This window comes from Hypanus sabinus, chromosome 17 (genome assembly GCF_030144855.1).
Source record: "Hypanus sabinus isolate sHypSab1 chromosome 17, sHypSab1.hap1, whole genome shotgun sequence".
Lineage (NCBI taxonomy): Eukaryota > Metazoa > Chordata > Chondrichthyes > Myliobatiformes > Dasyatidae > Hypanus > Hypanus sabinus.
The window spans coordinates 42,744,866-42,759,962 of NC_082722.1; the positions used below are offsets into that span (position 1 = coordinate 42,744,866).

Consider the following 15,097-nt stretch of genomic DNA (forward strand, 5'->3'; position numbering starts at 1 on the left):
AAAACCTTTGTTATGTCTCTATTCAAATGTGTAATTATAGTAATTTAAATAAATATTATGTACAACAGGATAGTCAATATAACATAGAAATACTGTTGTGTCAGCATGAATTAAGCAGTCTGATAGCCTGGTGGAAGAAGCTGTCCCGGAGCCTGTTGGTCCTGGCTTTTATGCTGCAGTACAGTTTCCCGGATGGTAGCAGCTGGAACAGTTTGTGGTTGGGGTGATTTGCGTCTCCAATGATCCCCTGGGCCCTTTCTATACACCTGTCTTTGTAAATGTCCTGAATAGTGGGAAGTTCACATCTACAGATGTGCTGGGCCGTCCACATCACTCTCTGCAGAATCCTGCAATTGAGGGAAGTACAGTTCCCATACCAGGCAGAGATGCAGCCAGTCAGGATGCTCTCAATCATGCCCCTATAGAAAGCTCTCAGAATCTGGGGTCCATACCAAAATTCTTCAGTCTCCCTCCTGTATGCTGATTCATCACCACCATTTGATACAGCCCACAAAGGTGGTGTCATCGGCAAACTTGTATATGATTTTGGAGCTGTACTTAACCACCCAGTCAATGGTGCAAAGTGAGTACAGCAGGGGCTAATGGAGATTGTGGAGGAGATGTTGTTGCCAATTGGGACTGACTGGGGTCTAAGTGAGAAAATCCATGATCCAATTGCACAATGGGCTGTTGAGGCCCAGGTCTTGGAGTTTTACTGATTAGTTTTTTTTTTCCCAATCCCTAGGGTATGGACTTCCTGATGACATTGTTCTAGTGAAAGAAGGCAAAGGAGACACCTTTATCGATTGCACAGCCACTTGCGTAAAAATATCCAATTTGAAATTGATTCAGTATGATGCTACAGAGGGTATTCTATGTAAGTATAGTATTATGCATTCTGTTTAAAAGGGTAGAAGAATATGGGGCCTATATTTTTATATAAAATGATTATTAGGAGTCGCATATTTCAATTCTGCTTGGTTGAGCTTTATTTGTTATTAATACTTTAATTTGCTTCATGATAGTTGTATTGGTTACTCTCGTGTCTTCAACATCTTCATACTTGCATCGTTATCACTGAACAGAGGCTCCTTGATAAATGGAAGATGGACCTTATGTAAATTCTCAGTAAAATTTTAATGATGTCCAGCAAGCAGTATTAGCATTTCATTGGTTCTTTAAGGTTGTCACAGTCAAGTAACATAGTGGGGATAACATCCAATTGCTTATTAAATGCTCCCAATGACGTATCTCAAATAGCCTTTGACAATAAAGTCCAGCTCTTGGCCTTCACATGTGGTTTAGTTACTAAGCCTGGTGGAATAGTTTCCACTGACAGTAAAATGGGCAAAAGTGGGTTATGGTGCCTTAAAACCAGTCGCTTCAGACAGATGGGCTCATCAGCCATGGTTGGCAGCTCATCTAGGAGAAGGAAAACTCTGATCTCAAACCTCTGCCTTGCAGCAATACCCACTCATGGGGAGGGGTTCGGGAGTAAACCCTGAGGAATAATCTGGAGCTGGAGTCCCTAAGGCATTCCTACATTAAGTTCAACGTTGATTGGCAATTCCTGCAATGCCATTGGTGCCAAGCTGTATCGGTCTCTGCCATTCCTTTGGCTTCGTCAGCTACATGGAGAGGCCTGTTACATGGGTAACAGCTTTCTCTTCATATTGTACTGCCCTGGGTTGTATACTGGCATGAGTATCATGTAGCTAGCTAGGATGCACTATTCATGGTTGACCCTGAGGGCCTCACATAGTATTAATTCTGTACAGTATGGTGCTACAGTAGCAGTTAGTATGACATTATCACCGCTCGGGGCATCAGTGTTTAATTCTGTTGGCAACTGTAAGGAGTCTGTATGTCGTCCCATTTGAACGCGTGAGGTTTCTGGTTTCCTCCAACAGTCCAAAACCATACCATTTGGTAGTTTAATTAGTAGTTGTAAATTTTCTTGTGATTAGGCTAAGTTTGAATTTGGGGTTACTGGGGCAGCACATCTCAGAGAGCTGGAAGGGTTTTCTCTGCGCTGTATCTCCAAGTATGTATTCCATTAGTTTAATTATGAATAGTATAAAGGTAAATGTAGAGATATTTGGTGAAATGATATGAAGTGTATGCAGAGTATATGGGGAAAATTGTTGGTTACTCATTTATGGAAAGTTCAAAGTAAATTTATTTTTGAAGTACATATATGTCACTATATACAACCCTATGATTCATTTTCTTGCGGGCATTATCAGTAAATTGAAGAACCCTAATAGAATCAATGAAAGGCCTCACCCCACAGGAGTGCCAAACAACCACCGTGCAACAGACAACAACCTGCAAATGCAAAAAATAATAAATAAGCAATAAATATCCAGAACATGAGACGAGGAGTCCTTGCAAGTGAGTCCATAGTTTGTGACAACAGTTCCAGTGATATGGTGAGTGAAGTTTTCCCTACTGGTTCAAGAGCCTGATGTTTCAGGGGTGATAATTGTTCCTAAACCTGGTGGCGTGAGCCCTGAGACTCCTGTACCACCTTCCCGGCAGCAGTGAGAAAAGAGGATGACCTGGATGGTGGGGGTTCCTGAAGATAGATGCTGCTTTCCTGTGACAGTACTCAATGTAGACATGCTCAGTTGTGGGGGTGGCTTTACCCGTAATGGACTGGGTTGTATCCACTAATTTTGTAGGATTTTCTGTTCAAGGGTACAGTATTGGTGTTTCCATAGTAAGCTGTGATGCAACCAGTCAAAATACTTTCCACCGTACATCTATGGAAGTTTGTCAACATTTTAGATGTCATGCTGAATCTTTGCAAACTACTAAGGAAATAGAGGTGCTGCTTTCCTTGTAATTGCACTTGTGTGCTGGGCATAGGATAGGCCCTCTGAAATGATAACATTGAGGAATTTAAAGTGGCTAACGCTTTTGACATCTGATCCCCCAATGAGAACTGGTTCACGTACCTCTGGTTTCCTCCCCCTGAAGTCAATAATCAGCTCGTTGGTTTTGCTGACATTGAGTGAGAAAGTTGTTAAAAGGTCAATTTATGTGCAGTTCTCAGGAAAGGAACCAATGTGTAACCTGGAGGCAGCCTGTACTCAGTTTTATTTTGAGCACTAGTTCATCTAAATGTGTTCTTAAATAACCATTGGTACTCACTACCTCCCTAACCAATGTGAACTAGGAACAAATTATTTATCTTCCCTATTAGCATACTTGATGTCAGAAGTGCAGCAATGATGAAGAATGGGGTTAGTGACAACAATCAAACAGCCTTCCACATGACCCAAAATATTAATCATGTTTTACTTTCAACGATTGCTATCTCTTCTGAGTATTTCTTGCATTTTTGGTTTTTATTTCAGATTGCAATAACTGCAGTATTTTTAAAAACATTTATTCTTGATCTGACTTGGCTATGATAGACTTTTTTGAGTTAATAAATTAGTTATTTTCTCCTAAATATACAATAGAAACTTGTTAGCCGTCACTTAGTTGGGTAGTATTAGTTCTCGTCTCATCTTTTTGAAAAATATGTTTTTAGCACAGTTAAGGCAATTGAATTATTAATCATTGTTGCTAACTAATACTGACTTGCTGTTAATTCACAAAATCAGAATTTAAAACTGAAATACTTAAGATTTCTCTCTCTCTCTCTATCTATCTATATATATATATATATATATAGAGAGAGAGAGAGAGAGAGAGAGAGAGAGAGAGAGAGAAAGTGGATAGTTAAGAGATGAATGTCAAGGTTGTATAATGTATCGAATCAAATCAAGTTTAATTGTCATTCAAGCCATACATGCAGACATCCGAATGAGACAGCATTCCTTTGGGGCCAAGGTGCAAAAACTTACATGTGCATTCAAAATAATGAGAAGGGACCAAAAAGACCATAGTCACTTAAGAAAACATATTTTAGACCAAGTTCCTGAGCGACAAGTCCCGCAAATTGATGGTTCCCGGCAGTCCAGCCTGTAATTCCACTGATCCACCACTGTAGGGAAACATTGATGGAAAGGACCTCGCTCTACAGTGCAAGCCCGAGGACTGAGACCTAGTCCCAGCTACAACCAAAGCAACGCTGCTGCCTCGCCGCCTGTCTCACACCAAACAAGGGAAGCAGTCTGTGGCAATCAATGTTCAACGTGTGATTGCAAGCACAAAGGAAATGTCTAAAGCAGCCCCTCGGTTTCACTGCATGCTGCCTTAGTTCTAAATTCAAGTCACTAGCTCCAGTGCCTCTGAGTAGCAAGCAGAGGCAGCATAGCCTCCACCCAGGTCAGTTCTTCTGAACCCTGTCTGGCTTCTCCTGTGGCCCAATGGCCTGACGTAATTTGACATTTGGAAAAGTTTACAGGATGTTATAATTATTTGTCAAATGATCAGCTTTTATTTTAAAAAAATTATTTTCCCCTCTGAATTGGATGCAAGAAAACCATGACTATGATTTACTTGGCATTTGTGGGATTGTCACAACCATGGATTCGGCAGTGCAGTAGGTACGGCAATTGCGCTTGAGAATTTGCATGTGTCAGCTAATTATCGTTTAATCGTGATAGTATTTACCTCCATACTTGTTGTCATAGTGCTTGTTGAGACCTGAACAGAGCATAGCAACGTTTTGCTTCCTGTTTGCATTCAGCCTTCCCTGAGAAATTAGATTTTCGAGTCAGCTGACTCTGAAGACTAGCGGTATTCGTTTAATGTTTAGTTGTTCTTTTCAGCCGCAGTGTCGGCTTTGTCTTCCATTTGAGAGTTTTAGTTAACGGCCCTGTTTGGCCTAGTGTTTGTTTTACTTTCCCTTTAACACTGTTTGAATTGAAGTCTGTGAACTATCGACCTGCTTCAGTGTCTCTCACTCGGCACTTAGGCCATATCCAAAACTGGTAACAGAAACGAATGCTTTTAAAGTTTTCAATTTAAAATAAGAAATGGAAGGTGTGATGCTTAGTAAAAATAATACAGCTATCATGTCAAGTTCAAGTCAAGTCAATGGTATAATGAAATGTTCTTTGATTTCAAGATTTGTAGAGTAATATGAAGATGCAACTGTAAAGTGCAGAAATTATCTAGGTAACAAATTATTAAAGACCAAAAGCACATTGGGAAGGGAAAATGGAAGAGTGGGATAGAGATAAACTGAGGTTACAAATTATTTATAATATTAAGGTCTGAATTTTATTCCTCATTCCTGTACTTTGAATAGTTGATCATCTTTAATTAGGACATGCAAATTCCCCTTTTGTTTCTGTACACTGAATACCTTTTACTTGTTTACCTGCACACTTTCCTGGTTTTGCACAGTGATAATACACACTGATTGTTATATGGGGATTTGCTAACATTTTATCTGAAGTTTCAGGCCAATTAAAGTGCAGCTTTTGAACCAGATCTCAATCAGCTGACAGTACATGACCATGTTATGTGACTTCTGTTGCTTTTCATAAATAATACAATGAGTCACAACTTCTGTTAATATTTTGGAATTTGAATGAATCTTGCATTAAATTACCACATTAATGATTAGTGTGTAAAACATATAAAATGTAATAGTAGATGGTTCAAATTATAACAGTATGTTGAGATCTTTATCTAATGATGCAATACAAATGATCTATGGCTGTTTTATTCTAAAGGCAGAATATGTAATATACGGGGATACAAAATAGGCCAAAAAAGTTATTGTGCTCTGCTCTGAAATTTTGTCTCTGGTTAGTTGTGCAATTATCATTTTTGCAGTCTAAAACAGGTCTGTGAAGAAAATAAAAGTTTGTTCATTAGTTATGCAGATTTCATTTGTAGATTTTGGTTAATTATTTCTTTCCTGAAAATGTTAATGGCAGAGTATTGAAATATGGTATTGATATAGATATTGAGTATTGATATAAAAATACTGGGATAGGCACTAAACTAAACTACTCTTTCAATTGGGCATAGCATTCAGAATTTCTTATTCCTTTTAAATTTTATTACTCTGTAAGACAAAATTGAAAGGAATTCTGCACTTACTGCACCAAAAAAGCATTGAAATTTATTGTTGAGAAACATATTGCAATGCAGTCTTTTCTGTTTGTTTAACCTTTCTCAATTCATTATCTGCTGATAATTTTGACCATAATTCCCTAAATAATACTTAAAACCTGATTATCAATATGAAGTATACAGGTGTTTTTATTTTGAACTTTTGAAAGCTTTAGACTAACATTCAGTGAACTTAGCAAAGTATTTTATTTTAATTATATAGGTGTCCGCAAAGGCCAGACTATTCTCGAGGGCTGTGTTTTACAATGTGACTGTACAGGGGTTGTGCTGAAAACAGGAGCAGAACTGCACATGAAGAATTGTGACCTATATGGAGCAAAGGTATAGCCTAATAATATATTCAGAACTGTAACTAGTTGAAAAGTGTCATCATCCCTCCAGATTTGGATTTTAGCAAAGTGTGATACCATAGGAGGTTTTGATTAAAACATAAAGTTGCATTTTAATTTTGGTCAATGGGATCAATAATACTCTTGCAATTTTTTTGTAATTATCGGGGTCTAAATTCAACAAAAATATCAGTTTTATGGCAATTTAATGATCTGGAAATGCATTTAACAAAGGTTTTCAAGTTTTTTTTTTAGTGTATTCAACACCATATTCTGTGTTGAGGTAAGATTCATGTCACTTAGATGTTGAGAGTAATGTAGGTTAACCTGAGTTGCTTTACTTTCCCTCTGGTCATGCATGCTCTTTTAGTCTTAGAATTATATTGGCAAGCATAAGTGTTAATTTCCTCTGTATACGGATTTAAATGTTAAATATTTTATAAAGCAGGCTCAAAGTGTGTTGTGGCTTTGTGAAATGAGCAATTATAGATTTTTGTGATATTTTTTCATATAAAGTAACAGTATCTAAACCAAGGAAGCAAGATATGAATAACTGTTATAACTGGAGAGGGTTCGAAGGTGGTTCATAAAAAATGATTCCAGGATTGAATGGTTTGTCATATGAAGAGTGTTTGATGCCTCTGGGCCTGTATTCACTAGAATTCAGGAGAATGAGAGGTGACCTCATTGAAGCCTATCTAATGGTGAAATGCCTTGATAGAGTGGATGTGGAGAGGATGTTTCCAGTGGTGGGAGTGTCTAAGACCAGAGGACACAACCTCAGAATAGAGGAGTGTCCTTTTAGAAAGGAGGTAAAGAATTTCTTTAGCCAGAGAGTGGTGAATCTGTCAATCTTTTCCACAGGCAGCTATGGAGGCCAAGTCTTTATGTGTATTTAAGGGACTGGTTGATAGATTCTTGATTGGTCAAGGCACGAAGGGATATGGGGAGAATGCAAGTGATTGGGGCTGAGAGGAAAATTGGATCAGCCGTGATGAAATGACGGAGCAGACTCAATGGGCCAAGTGGCTTAATTCTGCTCCTATATTTTATGGTCTTATAAGAACAGACAAAGCTGGGAACTTGCACAGTGTCACACAGCACGTGTGGGAAGTGAAACATTTCAGTCTGAAAAGATTTCGGTTCTGACAAAAGATTTTTGTCCTTTAGTGTTTCTTATTACAGATGCAGAGAGATATTTCTACAGTATTTTCTTCAGTGATTTGCAGGAGCATTCCGTAATTGATTTAACCATATATTTCTAGAAGTGTAGATCGCTCCAAAAGCATTCCTTAATTAGTTAACTCCTTAAATTGCTCACTAATTGTTAAATTAATAGTTTTGTAAATTCAGTGTTGGAGTAAAACTCCAGTAATTCTGTTATTTTTAATCCAGCTCCCTTGTCCTCTGGCTCTGTTTCCTGCACTCCTTTTTAATACACCAACACTGTTTCTTGCTCTTTCTTTAAATAAACTTGGACACCGTTTCTGTGCTCCTTTAAATCACCTGGTTAACTGGAGCATTTATTATACCACTATGTAATAGTTTAAAAAAGTAAATTAAAAATGTTAAAATTAATTTAAGTACTGTCCAATGCTGTAGAAAACTTACCAGTTTGGCACCTGCAAAATCCTAAATTGGCAGAGTTTTAGTGTACCTAAGCTAAATGCACTAAAAAAAGTTAAGGAAATCTATTTGAATTGTTATTTTTACTTCACAAATACTGTGCCACTAAATTTATAATTAATAATCAGCTTAGCAATATTTATCAAGCATTATTAAGCTGCTTTTTGTGTTTTTTTTAAAAAAAAATCTCAATCAATTAGAATTTTCTATCCATTATATGTAACTAATGGTGGGTTAAAACAGAATATCACAATTTTTTGAAAATATCATAAATAGGACTTCCTTCCTTCCTTCTGTCAGTTTGGCACTTTGTCCTGTGACAAAACAAAAGCTTAAAAAATGTTTTTTGCCTCTTAAAAATTTATTCAGTTGTTTTAATGATGGGCTTTTTCATTCACTGTTGTTGTTCTTGAACAGATGAAAGTTAACTTCTACCATAAACTGCTGCATTTTGTCTGGGAAGTTCATATAGGTTGCTGGAGCAATTTAATGTAATGATGATTTAGAAATATTGACAAATTTCTAAGTTGGGATATGTGTGATATGGAAGGAGGAGAGCAGGTGATTTTGTTCCTATCTTCTACTCAAAGTTCTCCTTGTTAGAGATAGTGGTTTCTGAATTATTGATTTGCCCCATTTCATTTTGCAGATGCTATGCAAAAAGTTAATCCATAGGTGCAATAACTGATTCAAAATGTGTTTTTCTGAGATTGTTAACTGGATGAAATTAGAAACTTAACTCACCATTAATGAAATATATTCCAATGAGATTTAATTTATGCTAACATTTATTATTGATTATGACTTAGGAAATACTAGTTTGAGAAGATTTTATTTTTAAACTACAAACTGTTCATACTTTCCCTTCTATTAAGTAATTTAATTGAATTTTGCTGAAGTAATATTGCATACTTTGTCCTTTCACAAGATTTTCACATAGTTACTGTATCATTTTTTAAACTAAAATAAACCAATTTACCCACATTCTAAAAGAAAATGGAGGTGAAGAGGTTAATTTTAAATTTGTGAAAAGGACTTCCATGGTCTTAAAATTACATTAACATTTTTTATAAAAAGAATTCTACTTTGAGGAAAGAGTGAGATTTTATAGGATTAGTTAACATTATGTATCTGCTACTACTTTTAATTCCAATGGTTAAAGAACAAAAGACTAATAGATTAGGAAACTTCTATTGTCTTTTTTTTCTAAAAAGTCTCCAAGGTTAGGTGCATAGACACACATTTATGTACAATACATAAGGTGAAATTTATAAAGACTGTGAATTACCAATTAATTTTTAGATTAATTTTCTACACTGGTATATTTTCTGAATGCTTGGTAAATAAGTTTGATTTTTGGCATAATTTACTGAGCACTTTTTCAGTGCCAAGTTGATTTTCATACTTATATATTTAACTTGTTTATAGAGCATTTTTCATACCAACAAGTCTTAAGCTTTATTTCAATAACACATGCCTTATATTTTTAAGAAAAAATTCAAAATCTGTTATTAAAGTTTATAAAAAGACAATTGCATTGCAATATATTGTACATAAATGTGTGTCAATGCACTCAGTCTTGGAGGGTTTTGGCACTGCCTTGGGGGAATCAATGAAAGCATTTAAAATAGTAATTTATATAGAATATCCTTAGAAAAATGACCAATGCTTGCATTTTCGACAGGGAGCAGGCATTGAAATTTATCCTAGCAGTACATGTGAGCTGTTTGGTAATGATATACATCACTGCAAGGAGGGAATACTTGTTAAGGTAAGTTCAATGATATTTGGGGATGTAAGTAGTACAACAACAGAAACTTGTATTTATATACCAACTTAAATATAAAGAAACAATTCATTCACAAAATAGGAACAGATAAGAGATTTAAGAAGGAATATAAGACAACAAGATTGATCAGATATTTGGCTAAAAGCTATACTTACAACAGCTAGTTAATGGTAGAGGGGGAATAAATAATAAGGGATTTATAGGATTTAGATACAGAAGTAAAAATAAATAGAAATGATTTTGTGCATAATGAGGCAGAATTTATTTTAAAAAAGAAAGAAAGAAATAAAGCAATACCTCTGCCATGGATTGTCCCAAACCCTGCTGTGAAAGGAGGAGGGTTGGGTAAGAGGTTAACAACTCCATCCCCTAAAAATCCAGTGCTAAAGAAATGCCAGCAGCAGCTCCAAAGACCTCATCCCTGGGAAAGGAGAAATCCTTGAAAATGGACTACAGCTGGGGACAATTTGAAAGACTGGCCCAGGACAGAACTGTTGCTGGCCTATGCCCCAGTAGGGGCAATGGGCTTAAGAAGAAAAGAATGATAACAATTTAAAAGATGCTGAAGTTACATGTGATAAAGTGCCAATATTAGGTGTAGTGTTCTCAGTTAATAATTTTACAGTAGATACACTATTCTGTATTCTGTTATAGTTTTACCTTGTCCTGCCTCAAAGCACTGTATGAGCAGTATGCTTTTCACTGTAAACTTGGTACATGTGACAATAATAAAACAATCCAACTCCAGCTTGTACAGCATGTTCAAACAATTAGTGATGAAAAGTTTGCATTTTTGTTAAATACAGTTAGGTGTAAAAGCCTGAGGCATACTATATTTTGTTTTGTTTTAGATGTTGATTTTTTTTCTTTGTCTTCTGCTTTAGTGTGTCAGTACAGAAGAGGACATTTTAGATTTTCAAAACATTCATTTTCAAAAAATTAGGTGTTAAGAGAAATTTTTGTATTTTGTTAAAGAAAATAACATGAAGTAACAGGCCACTTTTCAAGTAAAAACTTGATTATTTTTAGGTATATAGCCCTGTGCATGACTAAACAAAGTTAACAAACAGGATGTTAATGGTCAAAGCTCAAAGTACATTTATGATCTAAGTAAGTACACTTTATACAACCTTGAGATTTGTTTCCTTACAGTCAGCTACAAAATGAAGAAACTCAGTAGAACCCGTTTTTAAAAAAGAAAGACTATAAAACATCCAATGTGCAGAGAAAAACGTGCAAACAGGAAAAGTAAGCAAATGATATTCAGAAGTGAAGTTCACAGAAGTGAGTCCACCCTGTGATAGTTGCAGGCCACAGCCACAGTTCGGTGCAGAGATGAGTAAACCTCACGGAGCAGCAAGCTGAAGTTCAGTGCAGAGCAGCGATTGAACCGGATGCAAATAACATAACTGAATGAACTAAACTGATTAACTGGAACAGAAATGGGTGTAGAAGAAATCAAACTGGGTGAAGAACAACAAATCTAATAGATGATGGTGTGCTAGGTGCAACAGTTTTACTTTCAAATCATCAATTTTTACACCATGGCAAGAGTGAGATTAGCAACAAGACACAATGTGTCATCCTGCATAGGCAAGGTCTCTTCCAAGAAGAAATTTGTGGCATACAGGAGCTTCAAGGTGTGCTGTTGAAGTTCTACTGAAGAAGTGCAAATAAATGGGAAGGTTGAACACCAGAAACACAGTAGCTGGCCACGGATATGGAGTGCCGAAGACGAGATGCATCATACTAATGGTCCTGCTAAATTGGAAGAAGTTCAGCACTCCTATCAATTCTGAACTCACAGAAACCACTGGAAACCACTGTATACCCGTTTACAATTTTAAGAAGTCTTATCAGAAGTATCTTCATGGATTTGTTGCTGCCAAAAAGAGATTCCAAGAGGCTTACCTACACCAAGGACTGGGTTGCTAAACAATGGCAGCAAGTAATCTGGACTGATGAATCAAAATCAGAATTTTATTTTTTGGCTCAAACAGGAGGCAGTTTATCTGTAGAAGAGCTGGAGCGTACTATATGGAACAGTGCTTGTAGCCAACATTGAAACATGGCAAAGGTTCCTTGCAGATTTGGGGCTGCATTTCTACAAATGGAGTTGGTGATCTGGTCAGAAATAATGGAATCCTTGATGCAGAGAAGTACAAACAGATTCTCATCCAACACCCAATACTGTCATTGAGGCATCTGATCAGCCTCAAATACATTCAGCCTCAAGCTTATGACCCCAACACATGGCCAAGGTCATAAAGAACTATCTTCAGCAAAAAGAGGAACAAGGAGTTCTGCAACAGATGGAATGGCCTCTACCAGAGCCCTGATCTCAGATTATCGAGGCTGCCTGGACCTACCTGGAGAGATAGAAGCAAGTGAAACATCCAAAGTCTGCAGACGAACAGTGGCAAATTCTTCAAGATGCTTGGAACAACCTACCAACCAATTTTGATATAAAACTGCAAGACAATATCCCCAAGAGAATTGATGCAGTTTTAAAGGCAAAGAGTGTTCTCACCAAATATTGATTGATTTAGTTTCTACAGTTTACTGCTCTTTATCGTCATTTTCTGATATTTAGAAACTTCATTTCATTAATTTTGAAAGCATCTTTGCCTTACTTTTTTTTACATGTGATTAGATTTCCAGGCTCTAAAACAGAGCATATAAAATTCAATTTAATGAAGGAACAGTACATACTATTCTTAAAATGTTTTAGCATGTGCTGGAAAGTATCCTATAATTAGGTGTAATATGTAACTGGTTGTGAGTAGTAAGTGTGGTATAAATTATATGAATCCCAATGAAACTTGTTTGAACTCATTGCAGAATTTCATGGAGCAACTATATGACATGCCAAAAATAACAATGATGAATAATCTGATCCATAATCATGAAGACTATGGCATTACAATGTCCAAATTTGCAATTAACTTCACAAAAATGAAACCATTTTTTCTACAGCAGCTTACAGGTAAGTGGAAAAGAAAGCTTGTGAACTGATTGTATTCTTTGTCGGATTTCTTGCATACAGAATGTAGTCAGAATTGGGGAAAACAATAGAAAGAATTGATTTCATAAGGTGAAGTTTATAAAGACTGCAAATTATCAAGTAATCTTTAGATTAATTTTCTACACTGGTATATTTTCTGAAAGCTTGGTCAATAAAAGTTTGATATTTGGCATAATTTACTTAGCACCTTCTTAGTGTCAAGTTGATTTCAGTATTTATTTATTGAATTTATTTACAGAGCATTTTTCCTACAAACAATGTAGTTCAGAAGATGTATTTGTTGTCAGGAATTGAAGTTCACGCATCCTTGTCTACCATTTGGGAAATCAATTAAATTAGTTATCTTTATAAAAATGATATTGGGCTATCCTGACTAGGAAAAATAGTATTTGCAGCAAAATAAATCTGAAGGTTTATTTGTGTTTCTGTTCTGTAGGTGACATGGAGGTAAAGAAGAACTTGCAAAATGATTTCAATGAACAAAACTTAGAATTAAATTCTGGTTGTGGCATAGCACAGCATGTACCAGATTTATTAATTGACGAATGTAGTCCTACTGCATGTGAAGAAATAGTTGTCTGGCACCCCACTGATGTCACTGAATGTGATGAAGCAATAACAAATGAATTAATTTCTACTTCTGCAACAAAGAGGGAACAGTCTAGAAGCAGATTAAATGAAACAGTAGACAGTGAGATGAATAACTTAATATCACAAGAAGTATTCCCATCCATTGTAGGTAATCATTTTAAGAAAAATGGAAAAGGAAGTTTTGGAATTGTATACTATTAATTTCATTGTGTACAGAAAACATTGTATATGAAATACATTTGTAGAGAAGTTGTACAGCCGCTTTGAAGACCTTTATGTAAAATGACAGAACAGCAAGCAAATAAGAAAATGTTGTAATTCTTGATAATACTGCAGTCCAAGGGTCTTCTCAGTAATGGATATATATACTCAGGTTTAGGATGTTTTAAGCTATGAACCTTTTGATGAAGTACAGGTATTTGTGTTGAATTATAACCAGTTAATTTAACATGTATCTAAGGTCATTTAGAAAGGCATTTTCTTAAACTGCAATTTTGTCACAAATTTTTTAGTAGTGTAAAATTGAATTTGTAAAGTTTATAGTTGGTTGGACTCAACTTTTCACATGCCATTGCTAAAAACATTTAAGTCCCAAAAATGAAAACTGCTTGTGAACTCTAAGGGCTTATTTGACAGCTATACTTCCTTTGTACACATTCATTAATTTCTTAAGAGTTTAAAATAAACACTGCTGGAGGAACTCAGTGTGTCAGAATGCACTAATAAAGGCAGAGGGATGGGTAACATTTATGGTTAAGACACTACATTAGTCCCGCTTTTGGGTCTTGACTCAAGACGTCGACTACCCATATGCCTCCACAAAGACTACTTGATTTGTTGAGTTCCTTCAGCTTTATGCTCCCTGTTAAAGCACCCACAGTCTATAGTGTCTTCCTTAATTTATGATCTGTTTATTTTCAACACTGGTTTTATTTAACTTTATTCCTGCTATTTTTGTTTTTGCTTTTAGTTTTGGTTGGGGGCTGGTATTATACAAAGAAATGGTTTAGCACCTAATCAATATGGCTAGATATAGGTCCTGTCAGTTGGTTATTTTTCTATTATCAGCATTGAACAATTCTATATTTATATGTACTGTGGATGAATTTGGGAACTTGTGTTGTATTGGATGAAGGAAGATTCTTGATAATCAGGTGAAACCATGTAACTATTAATACTGAGTTAATACTGTCAATATAAACATAATGAAAGATAAAATTGAATAAAGATGAGACTACATTCTACTGTGTTTATTTTCCAAATATGACTAGTTTACTTTGTCGACATTCATTTCATTTAGTTCATGTTTTTATTGTGCAATTAATGACCTTTTTATTCATTTAGTTAGAGATCCATATTTCAAAAAAAAATTTAGTTTTAGTTTTCTTTTGGAACCAATGAGTTTATTTTATAATGATTTGTTGTTAATTTAGATTTTCCTTGAATGCTAATTATTATTCAATGAAAGTACCAAGTATGTTGGAATGAATATAGAATCTAGTTACTTTGTGCTGAATGAATAAAACAATACATAGAGGCAGAATTAGGTCATTTGGCCCATCGAATCTGGCCCATCATTTCGTCATGGTTGATTCAATTTCCTTTCAACCCCATTCTGGTGCCTTATCCCCATAACCTTTCACGCTCTGCCTGATGAAGAACCTCTCAACCTCCTCCTTAAACACAACTGAT

General features: G+C 35.8%; 1 protein-coding gene across 2 annotated transcripts in view; it reads left to right on the forward strand.

The window, feature by feature from the left end:
• Positions 1–14,654, forward strand: part of shcbp1 (SHC SH2-domain binding protein 1) — a 30,609-nt gene extending 15,955 nt beyond the window's left edge. For both annotated transcript variants that reach the window (XM_059993481.1, XM_059993482.1), the window contains exons 9-13: positions 746–877; positions 6,248–6,366; positions 9,685–9,771; positions 12,631–12,775; positions 13,251–14,654. In XM_059993481.1, coding sequence (XP_059849464.1) covers positions 746–877; positions 6,248–6,366; positions 9,685–9,771; positions 12,631–12,775; positions 13,251–13,606 — 839 coding nt within the window. In that variant the 3' untranslated portion in view covers positions 13,607–14,654. The remainder of the gene's footprint in view (positions 1–745; positions 878–6,247; positions 6,367–9,684; positions 9,772–12,630; positions 12,776–13,250) is intronic.
• Positions 14,655–15,097: the final 443 nt, after the last annotated feature.